Source organism: Sinocyclocheilus anshuiensis, unplaced genomic scaffold, assembly GCF_001515605.1.
Source record: "Sinocyclocheilus anshuiensis isolate Anshui unplaced genomic scaffold, SAMN03320099.WGS_v1.1 scaffold907, whole genome shotgun sequence".
In the NCBI taxonomy this organism is placed as follows: Eukaryota; Metazoa; Chordata; class Actinopteri; order Cypriniformes; family Cyprinidae; genus Sinocyclocheilus; species Sinocyclocheilus anshuiensis.
The window spans coordinates 725,031-738,637 of NW_015546133.1; the positions used below are offsets into that span (position 1 = coordinate 725,031).

Consider the following 13,607-nt stretch of genomic DNA (forward strand, 5'->3'; position numbering starts at 1 on the left):
ACGATTCCAAGGGGCCGACGAGGGAGAGGGGGCCCGAATTACATTTCTACCGAGGGGGGGCCTGACTCTATGCTGTTCAGGGGGCCCAGAAACCATAGCGGCGGCCCTGCATATATACTGCAAAATGTCTTTTTCTTAATTATTTTTTCTTACAGTAAAAATATTCCAATATTCTTAAGATAAAGATATTATGACTTGTGTTGAGGCTATGTATATATGTATTTATTTATTTTATATCTATCTATCTATCTATCTATCTATCTATCTATCTATCTTTCTATCTTTCTGTCTGTCTTATCCCCATGTTTTTTATGCAGACCGAGGCTGCATTTATTTGATAAAAATAAACAATGAAACAGTACTATTATGATATATCTTTACAGTTTAAAATAACTGTTTTCTATTTTAATATATTTTAAAATGTAACTTATTGCCATGATGGTAAAGCTGAATTTTCAGCATCATTACTTCAGGCTTCAGTGTCACATGATCCTTCAGAAATCATTCTGATATGCTGATTTTGGTGCACAAAATCATTTGCTATTGTTTATTTATTTTATTTTATTTGAGTTTTTTTTTTCTTCATTTATTTAAAACAGAAATTTATTACATTATGGATGTCTTTACTGTCACCAATTTAATTTGTCATTGTTGAATAAAACAGTTATTTTCTTTAAAAAAAAAAAAAATCTGCCCTAGCTTTTGAATTGCACAATCATAATAAAAAAATATTTTAAAATGTTTAGATAATTTTATCTAAACAAAATACTGATTTAGGAAATGACTTTTTGCAGTATAAAGGCCTCTTCACATTGTCTTAACAAACTGCAATGCCTTCCACTGGTGCATGAGCAGTTACAGAATGTTTTCCTGGACCCTCCAAAAGGCGAATCCAGCTAATATCAAAACCAGCTTTTTCAAACAAGTGTTTCTTCATACACAGAGCAGTTTGCTTGCTGACATGACATGACATGACATGACACCTTCGCTGGCACAGATTCATTGTGCCAGATTTTACCGGTTGCTTGGTTAACAAGACAAAAAGGTCTTCAGCATCAAGTCTGTTCTACCTAACTTATCTGACAAAAGCAAGTGCTCTAACTTCATGCATGACATAAAACAGGGAGATCAAGCAAATGTATAGGTACCGACTACAGGAAATGTTGTTGTAAATTGTAGTTGTAACTTTTATTAGTACTTTGTAATTTAATGGACATTTTGCTACTTGATGTGCATGTGATGGAAGACTTCCATTCGTAATGTGAATCCTAGGATAGTTGTCATGTTAGCGTAGATACTCAGACTCCTGGGGATGATAGCTTCCACCTCTAATGAGTTTTTTTTTTTAATGTTTGAGGACAATATTTTACCCATAACTAATAGGACAGGACTTCCTTAATTAACTCCACCTCACACCTGTCAAAGGTGTATTGTAGGTATGTTACAGATGTGTAAAGGTTTTACAGAGGTACAATATGGCAGTTAAATGTATGTTTAGATTTCATCTTTATTGTAATGCTGGTTAACACTTGTATTACCTCTGTAGAGTGTAGCATAACCTAGAGAGAGATCTCTCTGTATGAGTGAACTAGAAAAGAATGTAACTGTCTTTAATTGTTGTATGGTAAAGTTCAGGGAAAATATTTTGCTCTGTCTTAAAGGCAGTTATTTATTTATTTATTTATTTTTAAGAAAAAATAATAGCACATTCCTCTTGTAAAGTGGGTTTTGATATTTCAAAACAAAGATGCCAATTCTTTGAATTTTTACAAATTTGGATTGGATTTTTTTTTTCTTTTTTGGTGTGTTTTTACAATTGATACATCTTTCAATGGGCAACCTTTGACACTTTTGATACGAATGAGAATTTTTGTAAACTCTTCACTGATAATATTTTTTTCTAAAGTATTATCAGTTGGTGTTTGTACAGGGTATCACAGAAGTAATCTGCTATACAAGACCAGCAATCTACAAAAAATCCACACACACACACACACACACACACACACAGCAAGTATGTATTTGCAGATGTTTTTCTTCATTAGAGACACTGTTGTTTAGTTTTACATTTTTTTAATTACTGTGAAATGTCTTTTTTATTCTAATTCTAGTGCATTTTTAAATTATGTAGCTTTACATTCTGAATTAATTTAATTTGCTTCTGTCACTGTGATACAAATGATTTGTCGTTGTTTATTTTTTGCTACTCTGGCAACAGATGCTAAGGAGTTTTCTGGATGTTTCCTGTCAAGCACAATACCACCCCATTAAAAAAAATTACAAAAAATAATTTAATATTTTAAAAGCGCCTTTTTAAAAATAAAAACCTTTTTATTAAACAACAGCAGATCATTTTACATTAGTAATTTGTCTAAAATTCTGAATAATTTTGATTCACTACAACAATTGCATAAATGTTTCAGGAATGTGCCTTCATTTATTGTGCAAAGTAGCAAAAATGAAAAGGTTATTACATTATAGCCACCTAACAAACAGGTAATATGCTTCTAATATCTGGTTTGATACAAGAAAATAAATAGATCTTTTTTTTATATTTGTTTGCTTATTTTATTCATTAGTTTTATTTAGGTTTTTTTCAGCAATTCTCTTTTTAAATAGATTGATTTTACTAGAATTTAATTTTACATTTTATTTTTGTTTTACTTTTTTCATATTGTATATTTGTGACCCTGGACCACAAGTGTCAATTTAACAACATTGAGATTTATATATCACCTGGAAGCTGAATAAATAAGCTTTCCATTGATGTATGGTTTGTTAGGATAGGACAATATTTGGCCAAGTTACAACTATTTGAAAATCTGGAATCTGAGGGTGCAAAAAAATCAAAATACTGAGAAAATCGCCTTTAAAGTTGTCCAAATTAAGTTCTTAGCAATGCATATTATTAATCCAAAATTAAGTTTTTATATATTTACGGTAGGAAATTTACAAAATATCTTCATGGAACATGATCTTTACTTAATATCCTAATGATTTTTTGGCATAAAAGAAAAATCTATCATTTTGACCCATACAATGTATTTTTGGCTATTGCTACAAATATACCCCAGCGACTTAAGACTGGTTTTGTGGTCCAGGGTCACATTTATGTTCTAAATTAATGTCTAAACAAAAAACCTCAGCAACCTCAATCCGCACCTGCTATGGTTTATAACAAAGTGCAAAATTGTTACTAATCTACATTTACTAAAAGGAGAAACTGTGTTTAATTGTATACTTAAAAATCCTGTAAGAGCTCATTGTTTTTTTTTCTATGCCCCTCAAGATGACCTTCACTATGGCATTAGTCCATAGACTATGATGAATGATATGAAACAACAGAATCACATTCTGAGAAGCACTGACTCTTTGTCCCGTGGACATCTAAACTACTGAATGTCAACTTGCCCCTGAAAATACTGACACAATGTAAACTGGGAGTGGTGGAGTCACTTATTGTACTGAATGAAATTTGTCCATCTGTCTATTTACTAGCATTTGACTTCTATTATGTCTTTTTTTACTGGATTTACAGTCGCTTGTAAGCTATTTATTGTGTTGTAGTGCACAGTAATCGATGCATGTTTGTCTTGGCGGATCATTCCTTCCCCGTGTATGTTTTCAACTTGTGATGGTTCACACTGTAACTGTAGCATAGAGAATATATTACTAAGGAATGGAAAGAATTTATATATAACTCATTTGTATTCACTAGGGGGGTAGGGATGAATATTAAAATATTAAAAAATGACATGCTTTTTCGCTTATTTGTGAATAATAATTAATGTACCTGTATAAAATGGCCCCAACAACTATTATAAATATCATTACATTAGATTTGAATGAGCCCAGCTAACAAAAATATGTTCTAAGTATGCTTTGCTAACATTCACATGAAGTTATTAAATTGTTATTAATGAATGTTCTCTGAATGTTCTCATTTTTCTTGATTATGTGAACGTTCGAGAAAAGATTAATAGAATGTTGCATTTCATCATTGCAAGCATTATGAGAATGTTACTTGTGAATGTTCTCGGAACCATCTGAAACTAGTAAGTAGTAGACTACATTAGACGAATGGATAAAAAACATTCCATGAACGATGTATAATGGATGTTTTAGTTCTACCATTTTGAGAACATTATTTAAGAGCAGACAACTGAATGAACGTTCAAGTAACACTACTGGAAGAAAGTTTTTTCAGAGAGAACCTTGTCAGAACGTTAGCTGAACTTCTGAGAGCAGAGTGTTTGAAGAACAGAATTCTTCCATTATTTCAATTCACTTGCTGTATTTCTTTCAAATAAATGCCACTGCAGTGACATTCTAACATTCTAATTGTCCAAATACATTTTGCACCTCTTGTGCTTATTCCAACTCTCCTCCTTACTCGTTTCCACTTCTTCCTCCTTTCTAAACACACATACGTGTTCTGAGGGTGTGTGTTCCTTTGAGGATTTGTAGTCTTGACAAACAAACGCGAGGAGTGGAAGTCTCTGTCTTACAGGCTCTGAAGTCCCAAATGAATAATCACATCGGATAAACAGGTCTTTCTGTTCACCGTGCCCTGTGACTATTTGAGTGGATTTGAAGAAGGAAAAAAATGCTTTAAATATGGAACGATTTCTCTTATCATAACTTGCAGGTAAGAACCGCCAAATCCATCTATGGCCGTAACCAAGAGACTTTCATTATATATTCATAATAAATGATTAGATTCCTCTCTTACTGTTTATTTTTGGTTTCCATTGGTTTAGTGACTGTTTTCTCAAGCATCTCTCCTGGTATTTTTGCCGGTGTAGAGCAGGAAGTGGGATGGGCCGTGTGCTTCTGATCGAGCCGGCAGTTGGCCTGTATGCGTTTGCCATGTTTATGATCTACCCTCTGCTGCAGCAGTATGTGTACCGTAGGCTGTGGTTTGAGCTGAGTGGCACGACCTACCCTGCTGAGAGTCTGTCTCACTGCTCAAACAACCACAGCTATGTCACCATTCACCAGGTCAGAGCCTTTAGCTGCCTCAGTCATGGCCACTTCTGACTTATTAAAATCTTCTTCTGTTTCTATATGAAGGCATTTATCACATCTCCTGTAGATCTGTGTGATGGTGTGTGACAGTTAAGTAACACAACAAATTAGCCACCTTTAACTTTGAATCTATAACTTTAAAATGTATAAAAATGAAAAAGAATTGGATTGTTTCTGATGAATAATAACCTATTTGGTAATTGTTCTCTGTTATGACGAAGACAGCTGTTTTTGTTTTGTTTAATTACAAATTGATTTAATATATACCAATTGAACTGAAATTATGAATATTATTTTTAAGTTCCTAGAAAAGACACCCTAAATTAATTTCCCCTAAATTGATCATATAGGGGAAATAAAACGTCTGGACATTATCTATAAAACTAAAACTATTAAAAACATTTTTGTAAAAATCTAATTAAACAAAATGCCTAGGCAACTAACTGAAATACGTTTATGCTGAAGCACTAACATTACTGGACTAAAACTGGAAAAACGTAAAAACTAATACTGAACTAAAACTGAAATAAAAAATAAACTTAAATAGTAATATATAAAATAGAATAATAAAAATAAAAATAATGTTATAAAAAGTATAACAGTATAAGTACTACTAAAATAACATTTTTAACATTTAAAAAATACCAGCAAATGAAACAGCTCAGAGAAAGGCATTAAAAAGTTGAAATAGAATGAGGGCGCGCAGAGACTAAACTGTTTGCTTTGTTAACTAGGTAAAGTTTACATTGATGATGTTCATATTTCAATAAAAGAGTTCTGGAGAACCGGTTATATTTGCTTAAGCTGAGCTCATGTTTTGTACTTGTTTCTGTTTGTAGTCCTTGTGTGTGTAATAAAATTCCTTTTCAATTCACAAGCTCTTACTGTGGAGCTGCCTGTCATTTGATACATTTGAATTACCAGTGTCCTATTTCATGTTCTCTTTCACTCTCTACTTCTCCCAAGACTCAGTTAACTAAGCTTTACAGGCATAACTAAGAACTGCTACAAAAAAATATCTACATTGTTTTATGTTCTGGCTGATTTTTACATCTGATCTGAAAGTTTATTTTCTCCTCTCTCAGGCAGTGCAGAAGGGGACGTCAATTTTCCTCCTCAAGAGTGAACTGTGCTTCCTCATTCCCAGTCTCATTTCCGCGCTGCTCCTGGTCTCATACAGTGACTACTGCGGGCGTAAAGTTGCCATTGTTCCTCCTCTGGTGGGTGACACTCTGTTCGCCCTCTGCTATGTTTTGGTCAGTAGATTCTCCTTCAGTCTCAATTACCTGTTAGCTGCCTCCTTCCTATCAGGCCTGATGGGCGGCCCCACCACTCTGATCGGCGGATGTTTCGCCTATGTAGCCGACCTCTGCGGAGAAGATCTGGAAGGACAGAAGACTGTCCGAATGGCTCGGCTGGACATGATTTTAGGGGTTTTGACTGGCTTAGCTTCTCTGTGCACTGGATTCTACATCAAAGCGGCTGGCTTCACCTGGCCCTTCCTCACCGCGGTCTTTCTACATCTGATAAACCTCTTCTATGTGCTCGTGGTCTTGAAGGAGTCCCTGGTTCTTCCAAATCCCAGTCTGTCTTCGTCCGGCCACTTAGCTTCTGAAGCCCCTCGACTAAACCAGTCTCAAGCTCTTACCGCCCGTCTGCAGGGCGTCTACCTGCTCTTTGCAGCCTCGAAACGGAGAAGGAACATAGTGCTGTTGCTCATGCTGGCTGCTTTTGCCTTTTTCAGGGTGATTATGATCATTCTGGCATTATTCACAAGCTCCATCTGTTTGTGGTACATCAGAAGTCACAGTGAAGTGCCTCTAGTGACACCAAACGGAAATGCAAATATAAGAAATAATGGATGCTTCCAAACTAGTTACATTGACAGGTTATATTATAAGCCTTCTTAAATTGATACAGCGGAAGTCAATTAAAAATATGAATGGATAATTACATATATAACTCACAGTGTGATTTAATATGTCATAAATGTTCCTGTTTCTCATTATTGCGTCTTTATATTTCATAATGTAAATGTATAGTTCAAAAATATTTCAATATAGAAATAAAGATGAACACTGAAAAATATGTAAAATTAAGTATAATATATTATTATATAATATAGTATATTACTTTTATTTTATTTTTATATTTTAATAATAATTCAAAAAAATAAGTTTTAATTGAAAGATGAGGAGTTAGTACGGAGCCCCTAAAGGGACATGGTGGTGGAAAAAAAATTCGGGGTGGGAGGAACATTTTTTTGCGTTCTCTCGCAAAACTTTTGCGTTCTCTCGCAAAGATATTTGCGTTCCCTCGCAAAACCAGTTTTCGGACAAACGCTTCCTGTTTACTTTACAGCTTGTAAGTTAGTGGTTCATACAGCTCGTACGTTCATAATGGAGCGGTTCATAGAGCTTTATTTTAAACTTGGACTCAAGTTCAAATACAGTCAGCTTTGCTTGTAGTTTAAGGCACGGTTTTGGGACATTCTAAAACACTTAATGTGGCTTAATGTAGGCTACTATAGCCTAACAGTAACACTGGAGGCCCAATTCGGTATTAGGCCTAATACATATTATTAATACTAATAACAATTGTAATATTAATGACCTATTGACTGTGTAACATTTTATCTGTATTGGTGATTCTATGTTTTATTTTAATAATGAACAGGCCGTTTGCAATGAATATGTGCGCATGAGGCGCCGGCCCGATCAAATCGCTGAAACATAAAATACTCCGTCACTTACTGTAGGGCATAATTCGAAATTGCAAAGTGCTAGCAGTTTGAAGATTAAATCATATAAAAGGTTATTAGAAATTTTATAACGCGAGCACTGTTACGTTCTTACTTCGCTCTGAAACCTACGAGAATGCAATTTTCCCTGAATATCCAAAAGACTGCAAATGTGACATTGATTTTATATAACAGTTCAACAAAAAAGGCAATATTAAGTGTACATTTTACATTTTAAATGTAGCCTACATTTTAAACACAATATTGTCAATATTGTTTGTTATATTTTACAAGGAAATAATAGTTCCAACGAAATCCGCAACAGAACTGGTGTGCCTCTCCAAGCAACAGCAGTGTTTCATTAGTGAATGAATCTGCAGCTTTGAATGATTCTGAGAGTACTGATAATTGGAACTGATTAATAACCCTTTCATAACTACAACCATTTGCTTCGTTACTGAATGAATGAATGCTTCGCCTTGCTCATTAGACAGTGACTTGCCGCCACCTACTGGCGATTTTAGTTTTGAATCTACAAGTATAACTTCGTTTTGCCATCATTTATTGCTTTATTTATTATATTAATAATACACGTAATGAAATGTGAAGAATATGACATAAAACACGACATACAATTAATAAGGCTAGAAAAACTTTGCCTCTATAACAGTAAAAATGCACATGTAAATCAATTTAAGGGGGCAAATATGGTCCCTTAATGGAAAAGGTGTAACTGCGGTCTAAGTGGGGGTACTCAGAAGAATGTTAGGCTAAATGCCCTAGGGGTACGCCATTGTAAAAGATTTGAGAACCACCGGTTTAATGGATTACTGCGTTGATTGCCTGTAGCATATTTTTAATAAAATACAACATTTGGGCTTTTTATATCACTGTCTTCTTATATGAAGCCACGTTAAGCGCGGTTTTCTATGGGGAAGAAAACGCTTATCATGCAATTCAGCTCATATGGGCTCATCTGCTTGCATGTACACAGAATATATTTTTAATAAGTTCTATAGCATATTTTGACTTTTTTTTTATCACCGTCTTCATTAAGCCGCATTTCTCCCACCCCAAATTTTTTCACTCAATCTGATTTTTTTCCACCACCATGTCCCTTTAGGGGCTCCGTAAGTTAGCCCCAATTTAAGCACTAAGATGATGATGATGATTGTGTCCTTCACAGGTAGCCCTGCAGGGTGGCATGTCCATCTTTATCTTGTATGAGCTGAACACTCCTCTGTGTTGGAGTGAGGTGTTTGTGGGTTATGGCTCGGCTCTCTCCACTGCCATCTATCTGGTGAGTTTCGCCGGTGTGGCGCTGCTGTCCCGCTATCTACCTGATGCCTACATCATCCTGCTGGGGCTGATGTCTGTGGCAGCCGGCCTCATCATGGCAGCGTTTGCAAAGTCTACCCTGCTCATGTTCCTGGGTAAGACTGAGTTTGGGCATTTATGGAGATTCTAAAGGGTGGATGGTTGGTCTATTTTCAGGTAAAACAATTGTGTATGTTTTATTTATTGCAGTGAGGTTGCCTTTGCTGCTGTCCATCATGCCAACTCCTGTCTTACGATCCATGATGTCCAAAATAGTGTCTGGATCTGAGCAAGGTAAGAATCACAATAAAATAGAATAGATAAACTTACATTTTAATTTAATTTGTTTCAGTTTTTCGTTCATTCCCAGCAAACAAATCCAGGCGTTCCCAAAAAATAGAACATTCCCAATTCACTTGAACTCTGAATTATTGTATGTAAGGCTGTAAGGTTGTTCCTTGTGGCTGTGTGTTTGTGTACAGGTGCCATGTTTGCGTGTGTAGCCTTTGTGGAGATGTTGAGTGTTGGTGTTTCATTTACAATGTTCAGCAGCATCTATGCAGCTACACTCTCCTGGTTCTCCGGGTTTAGTTTCCTGCTGGCTGCAGGCCTAACTCTCATACCAGCTGTCCTGATCTGGTAAGTAGCCCACCTCTAGGCCTATATTCATAAACTGCAACAATTATACTTGTGAAAACATCTGGTTTTATTAAAGAGATAGTTTAGGCAAAATCGTCAATTCTGTGATTCAGTCATGTCATCCCAAATTCAGATGCTGTTGTTTTTGTCTGTAGAACATAAATGTAGAAATCTGAAGAATTAATACACAGCTCCTGCCATATAATGGCAATTCACTTAAAATGTACAAAAAGTGTTGTTTTCTATTTAAAAGAATCAGTGTCCTTTACTTCCACACTATTTTTCGTTCATTTAAGTCGCTCCCTTTTGGAAAGTGACTGATTTATTCAAAGACTGATGAGCCAATAGCATTCGAGTAAGGACTGTGAAGGAGCATTTCATTGGTTGAACAGATTGTGTAAAAACATAGCACATTAATAACACACACACACACACAAAACAAAAACAAAAAAACAATTATTTTCCCCTTGAATTAGTAAAAGTAAGAGATTACTCTGTTTTTCTGTAATTTAATTATGGTTACTTCTGATGTAATTGCATTAAATAGTGTATAGACTATAGAACAATTCTGTATAAAACAATATAACATCAAAATGTAACATCTAATGTTAAAATGTATGTTTTTAATGTTACCGTCTCCCTTTAAATACTTTGATCAGTTCAAGAATAACTTATTTAATTTCATATTGTTTATTTGAAAGAATTAAAAGAGCAGTTTCATATCTATCCCTGTATTGTTCAGCTGGTCGAGGTTAAGAAAGTATTTAGTAATTAGTAATGCAACACATTTTGGAGAGAGTAGGCCTAATTAGTACAGTAATCTAATTACACTGTTGAAGATTAGTAATTACTCTTTTAGAGTAATTTAATCAACACTACTCACCGAACAAATCAGTGAACGCTTCTTAATACTTTTGGTAATTGGGTTCAAAAGACTCTAGTCACTAGGATGAATCAAATTACTTGCCACTAAAAACACCAAAAAAGTAGTCCACATGACCTGTGCACTATATACCAAGCTTTCTGTAGTAGTAACTGAATGCAAATCAAATGTTAATTTTTAAGTGAACTAAGTGTTAATAATTCAATGTTGCTATTATTATGCTTAATTATTAAACTTTTGTCTCAGATAAAATTTCAAATGTAACACATTGACACATACTTTCCCCTTAGTGTTATTCTTTTTCTCCGTCTGGATGTGTATGAGGAATCCATCATACTGACAGAAGAGAGGATGGAAAACCACACAGAAATCTTAGAACTATCACCATAACATGGACACTGGGAGCTCATTTCCTCGAACTCTTTGGCACAATAGTGTCCTCTGGTGGAACGTTGAATGGAGAGGTTAAAAATCTGGAACCAAGGACTCTGATGTGTGTAGATGTTCTTGGTTTCTTTTTGGGATGAGAATGAATTGTTTTTTTATGGTTAGATGAAGAACAGCTGAAAGACACTGTCATTCACATGGGTGAAAATGGCTTTAAAAATGTAAAATTTGTTTTTATTGAAGTTTATTTAACTTCATGCATACATTGTATATAAGAATGTAAAATTGGCATTTGAAAGTTGTTACACATTGATATATGTTCTAAAATATGATATTGATATTGTATTTTTTTAAATAAATCATTTGTAAAACTTGTCACTCTTTCCTGTTATAGATAAATGACATCCCTTCAACACACACAAAAAACTGAAATATGTTTAACATGACACATATAAGAAAATCATGTAAAATTTCTAAATGAATGGCTTGCGAGCATCTGTAAACTTCGGGAATATTCAGCGATCATTTCTTCATGAAGTGGCTTATGACATCCATGGGCAGAGGGAAGATGATGGTAGAGTTCTTCTCAGCTGCGATGGTGTTGAGGGTTTGGAGGTATCTGAGCTGAAGGGCGGATGGAGACTCTGAGATCACAAGAGACGCCTCCTTCAGAGCCCTGGATGCATTCATCTCACCCTCTGCTGCAATGACCTGTATTATCACAAACCATTTTAGGGTGTGGCATCACAAATTGTAAATTAAATGTGGTGTCATTTTTTTACCATTTAATTATATTTACATATATTAGTAATGTGTGGCAGTAATACTCACCTTCGCTCTGGCCTCACGGGCCGCCTCCGCCTCGGCTGCCATTGCTCTCTGCAGTTGCTGTGGCAGTTTAACATCTTTAATCTCCACCCGCTCCACCTTGATTCCCCATGAATCTGTGGCCTCATCTAGAGTCATCTGCAGCAGGGAGGAGAATTATAAGACAAACTTTCAGCTACTTGAATCGGACCTGCAATTATCTCATTGATGCACAATTAGCGAAGCCATTATACCTGTCTTTTTCACTATCACACTCACCTGCATACTTTGGGAGATGCCTTCTCGGTCAGAAAGGACCTCAGACAGGTTATTGGTGCCCAGGACATTCCTCAAGGTGGTCTGGGCCAGTAGGCGAGTGGAGTAATCTGCATTAGTCACGTTTGCCACTGAGGCAACAGGGTCATTTACACGGAAGTACACAACACCATCCACAGAAATTGTCACTGAGTCTTTGGTCAAGATCTAAATGCAAACAAAAATGAAAATGTGGCCACTTAGTAAATGCCATAAGTAAATACTAATTGCGAGTCTTAAATGGATAAATTCATGTACATTTTATATTAAACATTAGACTATACAAAAGTTTACAATCTTATGCAAAATAGCATACTATCATTCTGCTCTTACTATTTTCTCATATATGTGGCACAAATATAAGAGCACTATTTAATATGTTATTCCGAATTCAGACTCAAACTTTTCATTCAACAACTCTTTCTCATTCAAGAAGGAAACAAGACTGTCTTTATGACCGAGTCACTGAATCATTCACGGAAAAGATTTGTTCGAAAACACTGATTGTTCAGGATCGAAACGCTAATTGCTAGAAGAGGAGCAGTTGATTCCGTGTTGACTACTCTTGCTGGAGCTATTCACGCCGGCGGAGCAAAAACAGACGAAGTAATTGCCATTATTGTTTGTTAAATGTAAGTTACTCGATATTAACTTTTCGTTTATTGAGTATTTATTTTTAGTTTACCTCCTGGGGAGGGATGTCAAATGAGATGGTTCGAAGATCCACTTTGATAAAGGAGTCCGTGCAGGGGATGATGAAGAAGATTCCTAGACATAGGTAACATTTTTGAATTATATGATCTGTGTCATACATTAGTGATTCGTTATTTGAACTAAACTCCATGTACAGGAGTTGAGCTAGCAGGTCACATTTATTGTTTTAAGAACAAGTTATGTTAAGGTCCTCAGCTGTTAAACAGTTGCTGTGGATCAGAGGAACTTCTAAGGCAAATATTAATTTGCCTTTGACAAAAGTTGGTGTTACTTCAGTATTTGTTTAGCTTGGCCTACTGAATCGAAGATCTGAGAGACTGGCAGTCTACTCAAGTACTGAACATTCTTGTTTACCTGGTCCTTTGGCTTTTCGGGCTGTTATCCGCCCCAGTCTAAATATGACAGCACGCTCATACTCTTTCACAATCTATAAAACAGTAATCAAACATATAAAGTGGGTTATAAAACATTTGAACAACAACTGCAGGTGTAAAACATTCCTGATGTAACTTCCTGTTAAAGTGCAAGACTTAAAGGGGTCATATGATGCTGCTAAAAAGAACATTATTTTGTGTATTTGGTGTAATGAAATGTGTTTATGCGGTTTAAAGTAAAAAAAAACTGTGACGGAAATGTTATGCCCTTCACCATACTGTTGATACCGTCTCCCAGCCGGAGCGACGAAACAAAAAACATAAACCGATTACAAACGAGGCATTTGTTGCATCCAGTGGGGACATAATTACTGATTATAATGACTTATACTGTCTTTTTACG

The 13,607-nt window shown here is 35.4% G+C and overlaps 2 protein-coding genes across 3 annotated transcripts in view; one reads left to right on the forward strand and one right to left on the reverse strand.

Annotated features, from left to right (window-relative positions):
• Positions 1 to 4,485: 4,485 nt before the first annotated feature.
• On the forward strand, positions 4,486 to 11,279 carry LOC107701100 (solute carrier family 46 member 3-like). Of its 2 annotated transcripts, none has more exons than XM_016503027.1 (7): positions 4,486 to 4,648; positions 4,761 to 5,001; positions 6,114 to 6,773; positions 8,955 to 9,201; positions 9,296 to 9,379; positions 9,568 to 9,724; positions 10,898 to 11,279. In XM_016503027.1, the coding sequence occupies exons 2-7, from the start codon at positions 4,819 to 4,821 to the stop codon at positions 10,995 to 10,997; spliced, it is 1,431 nt and encodes a 476-aa protein (XP_016358513.1). In that variant the 5' UTR covers positions 4,486 to 4,648; positions 4,761 to 4,818; the 3' UTR covers positions 10,998 to 11,279. The 2 variants fall into 2 exon arrangements, with proteins under 2 accessions (XP_016358513.1, XP_016358514.1); XM_016503028.1 differs by having other exon boundaries at positions 9,635 to 9,724; positions 10,898 to 10,972.
• A 204-nt stretch (positions 11,280 to 11,483) lies between these two features.
• Positions 11,484 to 13,607, reverse strand: part of LOC107701117 (erythrocyte band 7 integral membrane protein-like) — a 4,425-nt gene continuing 2,301 nt past the window's right edge. Inside the window, exons 3-7 of the mRNA XM_016503054.1 lie at positions 13,185 to 13,257; positions 12,802 to 12,884; positions 12,081 to 12,284; positions 11,826 to 11,960; positions 11,484 to 11,705 (exon numbers count right to left, since the gene is read on the reverse strand). Coding sequence (XP_016358540.1) covers positions 11,517 to 11,705; positions 11,826 to 11,960; positions 12,081 to 12,284; positions 12,802 to 12,884; positions 13,185 to 13,257 — 684 coding nt within the window. The 3' untranslated portion in view covers positions 11,484 to 11,516. The remainder of the gene's footprint in view (positions 11,706 to 11,825; positions 11,961 to 12,080; positions 12,285 to 12,801; positions 12,885 to 13,184; positions 13,258 to 13,607) is intronic.

Bases quoted from the DNA above. Each gene is read 5' to 3' on its own strand.
- LOC107701100 (XM_016503027.1), top strand. From the start codon at position 4,819: ATGGGCCGTGTGCTTCTGATCGAGCCGGCAGTTGGCCTGTATGCGTTT. The intron at 9,202-9,295 runs GTAAGACTGAGT...TATTTATTGCAG, and splicing joins TACCCTGCTCATGTTCCTGG to TGAGGTTGCCTTTGCTGCTG. The intron at 9,380-9,567 runs GTAAGAATCACA...GTTTGTGTACAG, and splicing joins AGTGTCTGGATCTGAGCAAG to GTGCCATGTTTGCGTGTGTA.